Source organism: Scylla paramamosain, chromosome 21, assembly GCF_035594125.1.
Source record: "Scylla paramamosain isolate STU-SP2022 chromosome 21, ASM3559412v1, whole genome shotgun sequence".
NCBI classification, from domain to species: Eukaryota; Metazoa; Arthropoda; class Malacostraca; order Decapoda; family Portunidae; genus Scylla; species Scylla paramamosain.
The window spans coordinates 15,271,215-15,283,563 of record NC_087171.1 but is presented as its reverse complement, the minus strand read 5'-3'; the positions used below and the strand labels follow the sequence as shown (position 1 = coordinate 15,283,563).

Sequence of the window (12,349 nt, the reverse complement as noted above, 5' to 3'; positions counted from 1 at the left end):
CACACACACACACACGCGCGCGCAGACACACACACCTTCCCGTATCAAACTTTTGAAATCTGGAATGATTTGAAGGAAGAGATGGTTTTGGCACAGTATACACATTTAAAGAGAAACTGGATAAATATAGTTAAGGAGACAGGACAAAATGAGCTTTGGCTCGTGCCCTGTGCAACACACACACACACACACACACACACACAGAGAGAGAGAGAGAGAGAGAGAGAAAGGGTGGGGGCACTGTCATGGGAATGCTTCACTGCTTGTTGTAACGTGCATGATGGTGGGCTGCCATAACACTATGGATTACAGTCCTTTCACCCACTTACTGTTTGCTTGCTTCTGAAGTCCAAATCACAAGAAAAAGTTAACTTCTGAGTAATTTTCATCTGGGTTTACCGACTAATTTCTTAGGTTCTCTAACTCAAGAGAGAGAGAGAGAGAGAGAGAGAGAAAGAGAGGACCGAAATCAACACTAGCCGAACTGGTTGAGTCAAATTCAGAACAACAACAGAGCCACCGCGGGACAGCAGGCAGCTTCACTACGGTATGTTTATTTACTCGTTTAAAGGTCATAGTATAACACTTCCCTGTATTAATCAAAGGTCATGCCGTAGACTTGAAGCGTGTGGGGCTTGCACAATATTTTGCCAGGGGTCTTGCATTGTCTGAGTGGCAAGAATTGTACCTTCATTATAGGATTCACTTTTTGGTCTACATTCTTCATTGTGTAGAGTGAGATGGCCTCCTTACTTGCGCCACTTTGGCATGGCCTTTTAAGAAGTCACGTGGTTATAAGCCCTGACAATTTCAGAAGTGGGATTAAAACTTCCTGGTCAACAAGTTACAAGTATCATTAAAGTTGAAAATTAGGGTTTTCTGTTTAGGGTTTTCTCAGCATCGCAGGATTCAGAGACAAATCAGGATATTTCCCGGGATCCTTTAATTTTCCGTACCTGATGATATACATATGAACTAAAGCTAACCCCTACATATCTCATTAGTGTAGTGTAATTTAATTATTTGGTAGGCAATAGGATTAGTAAATAATATTTCACTGAGACAAATGTCAATGGGTATTATGGAAATAAATTAAGTAACCTTAGCCTACTGATTTCCAGATACTGACTATTTATTTCTGGGCAAAGTGATTTTTTTTCTTTTAAATTGTTATCCACAAAATTAAGGAATCAGCCATTAAATTATGAAGTGATTCTAAACCTAACCTAATATGACTTTCTGTGTCTCCTTTTGTCTGTGTCAGTCTCTGTCTTTCTGTCTGTCCATTCTCTCTCTCTCTCTCTCTCTCTCTCTCTCTCTCTCTCTCTCTCTCTCTCTCTCTCTCTCTCTCTCTCTCTCTCTCTCTCTCTCTCTCTTTTAGTAAATATTTGCATTTATCTCTCCAACCATGCATTAGTGTGTTAATGACATAGTTTGTGTTTAAGCTTTTGGATCATTTTTTTTTTTTTTTTTTTTTGGTGTCTGATAACAGTGTTAATGTACCTATAGCTTTTGTTCTCCAATGTTTTCCTATTTGCTCTGAAATAGTGATGCATTTTCAGGGGTCATGCTGTGGACAGTGGAGCTGGCCGGGGGACCACAGCGGGTCAACCATGCTGCTGTGCCTGTGGGAGACAGAATTTATTCCTTTGGGGGTTACTGCACTGGAGAAAATTACCAGACGATCAGGAATATGGATGTACATGTTTTGGATACAGGTGAGTGCTGGGAAGGTCATGAGGTTATAATGAGTCAGTGAACACCACAGCCTTTGTTGCTGCTATCACCCTGTGACAGCCACCAGCCAAGCATCCTTAGTGTGTAGGATTGTTAGAGTAATCACTCATCTTGTTCCTTTTCAGAATTTTGATAGGTGCATATTTATATCCCATGATTACTAATGTCTTCATATGTGTTATTACATACATATCTGTCAGAGTGGCCTTGTGGTGTTGGAACAATTTCTAGGCCTGTAAATTTTAGCTGGTTTATAATAAGTGCTTGTTCTTTATTGCAATTTTTTTTTTCCCACTGTACATTTTTTACAACTATATAATTTGACAAATTTGACAATATGTGTTGCCAAAAACATGATCAGACATCACTGGGCTGGCCCTTACAAGTATCCCAATGAATCTACAAGTACTGCAATGAATCTGGGTTACAGAATTTCCTCATCTTATAGGAGGGTTTTTTGTGGCTGTAAATTCAGTTCAAATTCTGAATTTTATTTATTGAATTATAATTTTTTAAAGCTTGCTCTGTGATCATGGAAGAGTTTTTCAGACTGGTACATTCTTACTGGCTGTGAGTTATTGTTGGAGTTTTTTGGGAAAGTAAATTTTTGTCCTTTTTAAAAGTCAGCACCTTGAAGAGTAGAAGAAAAAACTTTTGGTCCTAAGGAACTGCTCTGACACCACTGATAACATATAGTTTTGCATCACCAGTGTATAATGATGATTGAATTGTTATTAATTTGACTTTGTTGATATTTCCAGTAACTTATAGATGGAAAGTGGTTGAGATCCATCAAGAAAGGAGAACAGTCCCCTTCCAGAGATATGGACACACTGCTGTGGCATTTGGAAACTTGGTTTATGTCTGGGGTGGTCGAAATGACAACACTGCTTGTAATATACTGTACTGTTTTGATACAAGTAAGTATTTCATTGTTTATATATAAGGAGATATAAGGAGTTGATAAATATGAAATAATTTTCTTATATACATTGTTTAGATTAAGCTAGTGAACATGAAACTATTTGTACTTACAGACACCCACCTATGGTCTGTCCCAGACGTGAAGGGACTAGTTCCAGAGGCCAGGGATGGCCACTCAGCATGTATTGTCAATGACCACATGTACATATTCTCTGGCTATTTGGAATATATGGAATCATACACTCAAGAAGTTCACACTTTAAATCTCAGAACTATGACTTGGTTGTACGTCAGAACTACCGTGAGTTTTTATGTTTTCCGTGGCTGAATCAGTAGTGCATCTTATAAAGTGAATTTTGACTTTAGTCTTTTGTTTACTTTTCAACTTTGTTAGTTTAAACCATAAACCAGTTATGTTTTCTGCTGCAAACAGGTTCATGGTTGATATTAATATATTAAGATATGAAGAATACACTAGAAGCTCCCCATCTTGTAGCTTGAGTATAGTGAGTGTACTGAGGATATCTTGATTGGTCACATTCCTATCCTTACTGTTGTCATACATTTGACAGTGCTATCTGATTAATTATCATTGTGATCAGGTAGCACTACCAGATGTATGAGTACAGCAAGGAAGGGAGCGTGGCCTATCAAGTGCACTCACTAAAGATATATACATGCATATTGTATAATATAATGTCCAGACCATGAACAGCAAGATATGAGTCAGTTGTCTTATTTTGAAGATTTTTGGCATGTGAAAATATGACTTTGCTGCCTGAAGTTTATGAAAGATATTTTGAGTTCCCCATCCTAGGACTATTTTTTTCAAGGATGCTTGAGACTAGAGGGTTGCCAGATTCATGGAATTTAGAGAGTGTAACCCAGGATGAACAATATACTAGAAAACAAGTAAAATATTTAATGTTATTTTTTTCCACAGGGGCCATCTCCAATCTTTCGTGACTTTCACACAGCAACAGGAATTGATGGGGTCATGTTTGTTTGGGGAGGAAGGGAAGTGCCTAGTGGTTGGTATGATTCCCCAGACCATGAAGAATATGGATCTAATATGTATGCTCTAGACACAACCACCAACCGTTGGAGCATTGTTCCCTCGTCAGGCAGTATCCCTATTGGTCGCAGGTCCCATTCAGCCTGTGAGTATAATGGCTAGTCTTATCTGATATCTCCAACAGATATTGATGTGCTACTTGAGTGTAGGTTTTCTTCACTTTCCCTTTATTTTTCTGAGAGGTTGTAACTTCTGTGACTGATAACTTATGAGCCATATAGCATAAAAGAAGCAACCTAACCAAACTGGGCAGTATTGAGTGTTTGGCAGCATCTGGTGGCTAAATTATAGCCACATTGTGTGGAGGAGCAAGCTAAGGAAAAGTTAACCTTAAAGGGGATGATTCATAAGCCTAAAGCTGCATAATTCTCTAACTCAGCCAATGCAGGATTTGTAGGGTATGGCAGTCCTTTTAAAAGAGGCATGTGGTGTGTGGTTGTTTTCTACTCCCATCAGTGACGTCAAGTGCTATGACCATTAAATACACAGTGTTGTATAATAATGTGGTCTATAGAGTATGCAGGAAAGGGTTTTAGAGTATGTTGGAATTCTCTGAAAATGAAATTCCATTTTTTATTCTTTAGGTTATTTTTCTTTTACATAGTTGTTGAAAGTTATCTTTGATTACTGAAAACATCAAAACAAACAATTTCTGAATACTCACCTCCAACATTCTGTTTTCACCCTGAAAGGAAGCATAATTCTTGCTGTCATGGTAACTTTTTATGTAGTCCAATGGCTTTTGCTTCAAGCTTTTTATGAACATAAAGACACTGAAATTCATCAATGAATACCAGAGTTATGGACTGAATTTTTAAAACTTCCTTTAAATGTGATTTTCTCAAAATGAAAAAAAAAAAAAATGACAGGTTGCCCCTTTTACATTATACACCTCAGATAGGTATGCTATGTGATGATTTGTAATTTTCTTGCTGGAAATTTGAGCAAAAAGAAATATTATAAGTTATTGGATTGATTTTGACAATGGAATTGTTCTTAACTTTTTTTTTTCAGTTGTTTACAAGAACTACATCTATGTTTTTGGGGGGTTCAATAGCAAAGAAGGTCGTCATTTCAATGATCTACACAGATTTGATCCAGGTAAGCATATTAGTGTTCTTGTATTGTTGTGCACTGTTATTTTTTTTTATCTATTTATTATTATTATTATTATTACTATTATTATTATTATTATTATTATTATTGTTGTTGTTGTTGTTGTTGTTGTTGTTGTTGTTGTTGTTGTTGTTATTATTTTATTTTTATTTATTTTATATTTATTCATATATTTTTTATACAAAGAATTTGCTAATGTCATCATTATCTTTCACCCATTAGTGTTTTGGCTTTCTCTTACTCACACATATGCACTGATCCAAACATTAGGTTTATTAGGATAAAAAGACATGGTTGTTTTCCTTCCCAGTTTACAGTTCTTATGATCTATTTGTATTCTTTATCCATAGTATTTATTTATAAAATTGTAGTGGTGAATGCTGATTGCATTTTGGCCACCATGTAGCAGATGCCTTACAATAAACAAAGACATTTAATGTCTTTGATATTGTTTATTGGCTTTATATGTAACTTTACCTCAAAGATATTTATTGTTCCCTAAATAATGTAATAAATAATGTTTTCATGAAATGGTTGTCTTTATTTGTTTATTTATTTTATTTATTTATATATTTATTTATTTATTTTTTATCAATGGCAGGACTAAAAGTGTGAATGTGAGTATGAGTGTGTGATATTTTGTCTGGGCCACCCTGTGTTGGATTGCCAGCTTGATATGTAGATACAGATAGGTAGATGAGTGGCAGAATCTTGGGAGAGGCATGACTGATACTCAAACAATGCACTATCACAATGAACACAACATTTTTACTGATTTATGAAATGCTGTTTGCAATGCATTGTCATTAATGTGTCATTGGATCCCTTGGTGTAATTATGGGTTGCAAGGGTTGCAACCAGTTCAGCAGAGTAAATTGTACTATCACCATAAATGGTGCTTCCTGGCACACATGTTACCTCAATGGCCTCTTGATACCTCATGGAACCAGAGGAGGCTTTTCGTACTTTCTTAATACTTTATTTATTCTTGCTTTATAAAATGCCTGCATTTTTTATCTTTTATTACATTTATAATTTTACATCTAATCTTCTTATGCACTGTTCATCTACTGTTTCACAACATACCTCCCTAAATTTTCAGTGACACACTACTGGGAACGTGTGAAACCCCTGGGTGTTGGGCCCTGTCCTCGGCGCCGACAGTCTTGTTGTGTTGTGGGCTCTAGGATGTTCCTCTTTGGGGGTACCAGGTAGTGTATATGTATAGTGTATTTCTTTGTGAAGGTTTGTTGTACAAAATATACATATTGTGCATATAAAAATTTATAATTTGTATAAAGCAAACATCAGCTCGTCAATGTTTGAGGCATGTTGGTTAGTTTAATATAATTATGTCATGTACAGGTGGATCCAGATTTCTATAAATAGTGTCATGCAGTATCTAGAAGGTTATGTATATCTTTAAAGACTATTATGAGCTGTCATGACTTCAGTTCCTAAATCAGTGATGAAGACAAGCTTCTTCTTTGTTGTTGTGGATGTGATGACTTCCCACTGTAGTAGATTGATTTATATGATAGTTTCTTTTTTCTCAGCCCAAAGGAAAATTATGAAGATATGACGCCAGCAGAAGATGATGCCTACAGTGAAGAATCAACAGACCGCCGCCTCAAAGATCACAATGATCTCCATGTGCTTGATTTTGGTAAGTTTCTGGTTTCTTTTCTTTTTTCTTTTTTTCTTCCCCCTTTTTTATTCCCAGTTTTATCCATTTTCAAATATTTTATCTTTGATTCTTGTTTTAGGTATTTTTCTTTCAAGGTAGAATCTTTTAATAATATTGGAAAGTTCCTAGTCAAAGAGGGGGCATTTACAGTAATTACAAAAATTGAGGGGAGTCAATTTTTGTTTCTTTGAAGATGACATGATTGCTTTTGTGAAAGTTATTAGAGAGAAGCTGCAGAATTTTGTTAGAAAATTTAACACATGTGACAGAAGGAAGCTTGATGTAAATCAGCTACCCTTATGCAATAATGCTGAGTAAAATATATTACATATAGACAGAGGTGATAGTAATAATAGTTATAACAGTGGTTTTTAAGGTGATAGTAATGGTGATAGTAAAAATACTTCAGTTCCCAGCTTATAAAATCAAATGTGTTGGATATTGAAGTAGTTGAAAAATAGGACCCTTCAGAGGTCAGGTGTATTCATGATAAGGGAAGGCCAAGCAAGGTGCATCAAGCCCAGAGGACTGGCTGGTGCAGTCTTAAGTAATGCATCTTGTATGTTTACCACCTGCGGTGTCTTCATAAGGCAAGGAGATGCGAGAATCATCAGAGTTCTTTCACTTATCTTATACTTCTTTTATTTTCCAGAACCAAGCCTGAAAACATTGTGCCTAATCAGAGTAGAAAGCCTTAAGCTTGACACCTCTTGGCTCCCAAGGGAGCTTCAAGCTTTGTTGGAAGTAATGACTTTGCCCAACAAGATAACTCCAAGGCCCCTAAACCACACTGGATGATTGCAGTGATTGCTTGGGCGAAATGCAAAGTCCAGAAGAATATGAAACAAAAATGGAACTTTCACTACCCCAGTCTGGCACCACAGCTACTTCTCTGTCCATGTCTGTGCTGCAGCTTTTAGGATGCACAGAAGCCTGGCTTGGTGTTTTCACACTTCAGGTCCTTTCAGTTGTCTTCAACAAGTAGAGGTTTATATATATGATCCAAGAATCTCCAACCTGAGACAGAACAGGTGTTTCCACAGATTATTTGGTTAAGCTTTTATTCCCCTTTTCTTTTTCAAGTGACAAAATTGATGTCAAATAACCACTTACATCTTGGTCTTTATTGTTAAGCAGTGATTGGTGAACTGACGCCTGGTGTGATATACTACAGTTCAGGTCAGGCACAAATTAATTTAACTAAGATTTTTTTATAGTATATCAAGATATCTATGTTATTTTAAATGAATCCTTAAAAAAATAAATAAAATAAAATAAATAAAAAAAAAAAAGAAGAAGGAAGGCCTGCAATTTGTGGACACTTGTTCAGTCTCCAAAATTTCCGTCCCTCAAAATAATTTCTGTGCTCCTATAACCTCATTTTACATAAGTAAGAAAAAAGAAAATGAGGCCCCTTACCACAATGTGGTGATTCAGGGATGAGTCTTAAGGAAATTTTTCAAATGAAGACAGACTCTTGTGAGGTTTTCTTCACTTGGATGGTGGGAACTCAAAAGTGGAATGAAATCAGGCTTAATAAATATATAATGTTGAATTTTCAGTACCAGAAGATTTTTAACATGCAAGCATTTGTATGAAAGTAGAATAATATTGGTGATAAAATGTCTGTCTGCATTTGAGGACACTGGCAAAAGATAAAAATGCTTCATATGAATGAACATTTCAAAAATTATAAGATATCTAAAGCAGTGCAGGCCTTCAGTTTAAGTGTATGGAGCATATGGGAGTCTTGAGTTTTTAATTATGGTGAAAAAATGGTTTATGTTGCACACTACTGACTTTCTGATTATGGTGGAAAGATGGTTTATGTAGCACACTACTGTCATTGGCAAAAAAGACTGGTTTCAGGTTTAAATGAATTGGACTTTGTCACCCAGTGGTCACTCATCAAGCTGAATGGTCATGTGTAACTTGTATCTTAAATATTTAAATTTCTCAGTTGCTCCTCAGGACCTCATCCCATATTTATTCTACCTAAAATGCATGCCATTAAGATTTACCAATAAGCCACGCCCCCTTCCCATCTGAAACATGTTTGATAATCATATTTCCAAGTATGTGTTTTAGTAATTTTCACTACCTAACATGTTTTTAGTTTTCATCAACACGTATTGCAGTTTCTCATGCATCCTTGATTACTTTAAGAACAGTGATTGGAAGTCATACATTTTTGTTTCACTGGACTGGGCATTTACTATGCTCAATACTTGAAGATAACTATATGTAGGCAGAATGTTTTAATGACTCAGAGGTTCTGAGGGAGAAAGGATGTGGCATCCACCTCTGTGTGGTGGACTCTGGAAACGTCATTATCAAAAGCTAAATGTATTATGAAATTTATTAACTGCAGTAAGCCAACTTACTGAATATTGAATTGCTATGAATTGTATGCAGTTCTGCATCTTTTGGTAAGCTGCTTTATGTTATGAGAGAGAGAGAGAGAGAGAAAAGCAAAACATGGTAGTGGTGGTGATGGGTGGGAGGGAAGGTGGGAGAGTGAAAGGGAAGGAAGTCTAGCATGAGGAGGTAGGGAGGTTTTTGACAATGGTTAGACACTTCTATTTACAAGCTCAAATTTCTGCAACCATAACACTTAGAAACTCATGGTTTGTTTCACCATGAAGAGGGAGCTTTCATAAGTATATTGATAGAAAACTTGTTTAAAGATAACCACAGATTTACAGGTATTGAAACATCATTTTATTGTCCAATGAAAAATTAAAATATATTTTTAGCATCTTAACCAGATATCAAAAGATAACATCCAAGACTATGGTACGAGAGCTTGTTGCTTTATCCATGACACTGATGGGAAGAGAGCATGGTCTGTTGATATCTACTGATATGTCTTAATTACATGCACTTTACACACATCCTTCATATTTCTGATTATTAAAAAAAAAAGTGTAATTCAGATATCTTTTCTATACCTGGTCCCTCTTCATTACATTGATGCTTTGAAACTCAGGTTCCTTCTGCAGCTCACAGTAACACTGCACGTCTGTCTCACCTTGCTGTTTTTGTGACATCATCTGTAACATTAAATCTCACAAATATAAAGATGGTACCCATCTGTAACATTAAATCTCACAAATATAAAGATGGTACCCTTCACACATGAATCATACCATTTAGCTTTAATGTGCAATGAAACCTTTCTGATTGTTAGCAGTAGAAAGAAGTCCCTATGTCCACTCAGCCTGTACAGTTACCACAGAGCTAATTTTTGCATCATTCTGTGTAGTACATTACCCACCTTAATTCCACTGCTTGGTTCTCATTGTGCACACATCATGCTTACAGGTAAAATCAGGTAGCTAATATTACATTACATCTTTTATGTATCTGTCATCACACACATTACAGAGTATGGAGTTGCCTTCCACGATTCTTTTATATACAACACATCACACAACAAAAATCACAAATTTTTTGAAAACTGGCTCAGCTATTTATTTTTTACTGTAAGACCTTGGGACTCCATATCCTTTCTCCACCTCAGAACTTCATATCCTTCAACCTATCAGCAAGTCTGTTTATCACCCACTCAGACTAATTTGAAATGGGAATATACTCAAAAGGTACTGATAAATAAACACACCTTGGCATTGTGTAAGGTTAGCTGATCATAACAGATCATAAAAGGAGTAAATGCTAACATAAACATGAATTCTTTTATAATTGTGAATTTCAGTCAAGAAGCAAGACAAAATATTCTGCCTGCAGAAAAAGAATGAACTGTTTATCCCTTGCATTTTTATCAATACTTTATATATATATATATATATATATATATATATATATATATATATATATATATATATATATATATATATATATATATATATATATATATATATATATATATATATATATATATATATATATATATATATATATATATATATATACAGTACATGGTAATTCTCTTTTTAAATGTTTTGTCCTATATGAATATAATGAATTATGTGGTATCTTTTCTCAACTTTTCTTAGTTTTGCTTACTCAATTAAGTAAAATTTACCTACCTTACTCCTGGTCTATATATTATTTATGAAAACTTGTTTTAAGTTGTCAGATTCCTGTATATGTAAATACTTGAGCCATAATGGTGGTGTGAGTTGTTAGACAATAGTATGTGTATATGACCTGTATATCTGTATTTGTTTTAGGAGTGTTTATTTTCAAGTTTGTGGAACCTTGTTATATGGCTGCATTGGACAGTGAACTTGCATACAAGCAACAGTATGTCGAATGATTCTAACTAATCTCTTCAGAATGTCAAATTAATCACTACAGTATTACTATATAACACATGTATGCACTTGGCAGGCTATACAGTAATAGTCCCAGTGCTACTTAATCAGAAAACAAAGGTTATGAATATTGCAGATTTAAGGTTTATATTTTTACACCTGTCACTGGCCAGACTCACCTATTGCTGTTTTGCTGCAGTAATGTTAAGCACAGTTATTATAAGTTGTGACTTGTTTTTTTTGTACATTACTGTACATTGATAACACCTGTTTGCACCACAATAGTATGGTAATGCATTTAATGAGTGCATGAGTTTGCATTGCTGCTTACTGCTACAGACATAATGCGTTAACTTATCAAAATCTAAGTATGCTAATACATAAATACTACTTATATAAAGTCTTGTACTGGCTTTCATGGAAATCAAACAAAAAGCAGTTAATTAACTGAATTTTGCTGAGCATGGGTTCATTGCTTGAATATATTACTGTTCTTATTTGGCTTCCCTTGAGGTCCTGAATGAAGTCCCATAGAAGGTGAATGACTTGAGAAGACAGACATGGAAGCAAACACAGTTATAATTTACAGCAGTGCTTGGATTTTTCCTTGTGTGTGTGTATATATATATATATATATAATACACATATACATACATACACAGTAGGGTACGCGACAATGCAGTCGTTATAGTGTACAACTGCAATAATGAACCAAAATTTTTAATAAATATTTAATCAGAATAACAAAATAAACCTTGCAAGACTAACTCGTTACCTATGCGCTCACCTATCTGTCAGAGATGAGGGACAAGGGAGAGAAACACACACTCTCTCTCTCTCTCTCTCTCTCTCTCTCTCTCTCTCTCTCTCTCTCTCTCTCTCTCTCTCTCTCTCTCTCTCTCTCTCTCTCTCTCTCTCTCTCTCTCTCTCTCTCTCTCTCTCTCTCTCTCTCTCTCTCTCTCTCTCTCTCTCTCTCTGTCTCTCTCTGTCTCTCTCTCTCTCTCTCTCTCTCTCTCTCTCTCTCTCTCTCTCTCTCTCATTTTGTGTAATTTTTGCTTCATCGTCTCTCACTCGTATATGTAATTTAATTTTCTTTGTAAATTCTCTCATTCTATTTAGCAATCTTTGGGATTATTCTTACTTTCATAGAGAGAGAGAGAGAGAGAGAGAGCTCCGACTTAGGCAGGATTTACTGTGTGTATATGCATGACACTGACAGTAGGTAAATGTGACCTATACTTGTCAAAGTAGCGCTGAATTCGGGGTGATAATTCACAAAACTCGGGATGGTTAGAATTTAGGACTATAATAAGCATGAAACTCATGATGGTACTGTATATATCTGTTGTATTATCTCAAATTTAGTAGTGCAAATGTGCTCACTTTGATGTAATTTTAAAAAAAATTGTGCTTTTTTTTTTTTTATATTATTTTCTAGTTCCTTGGAACCAATTGCTTTTTTCCAATAGGTTCTTCAGTCGCCATAGCAAACACTACATTGAAACAAATTAAGTTCATTGTCATGTACCCTAC

At 35.4% G+C, this 12,349-nt stretch overlaps 1 protein-coding gene across 1 annotated transcript; it reads left to right on the top strand.

The window, feature by feature from the left end:
* Positions 1 to 71: 71 nt before the first annotated feature.
* Positions 72 to 7,831, top strand: LOC135111088 (kelch domain-containing protein 3-like). Its single transcript, XM_064024018.1, has 9 exons — positions 72 to 547; positions 1,563 to 1,718; positions 2,499 to 2,657; positions 2,775 to 2,962; positions 3,605 to 3,821; positions 4,751 to 4,837; positions 5,955 to 6,063; positions 6,409 to 6,518; positions 7,192 to 7,831. Exons 2-9 carry the CDS (start codon positions 1,568 to 1,570, stop codon positions 7,335 to 7,337), a joined length of 1,167 nt encoding a protein of 388 aa, XP_063880088.1. The 5' UTR covers positions 72 to 547; positions 1,563 to 1,567; the 3' UTR covers positions 7,338 to 7,831.
* The last annotated feature ends 4,518 nt before the right edge of the window (positions 7,832 to 12,349 follow it).

Coding starts and splice junctions, on each gene's coding strand:
- LOC135111088 (XM_064024018.1), top strand. CDS start 1,568: ATGCTGTGGACAGTGGAGCTGGCCGGGGGACCACAGCGGGTCAACCAT. Junction 1,719..2,498: donor TGTACATGTTTTGGATACAG/GTGAGTGCTGGG, acceptor TGATATTTCCAG/TAACTTATAGATGGAAAGTG. Junction 2,963..3,604: donor GGTTGTACGTCAGAACTACC/GTGAGTTTTTAT, acceptor TTTTTTCCACAG/GGGCCATCTCCAATCTTTCG.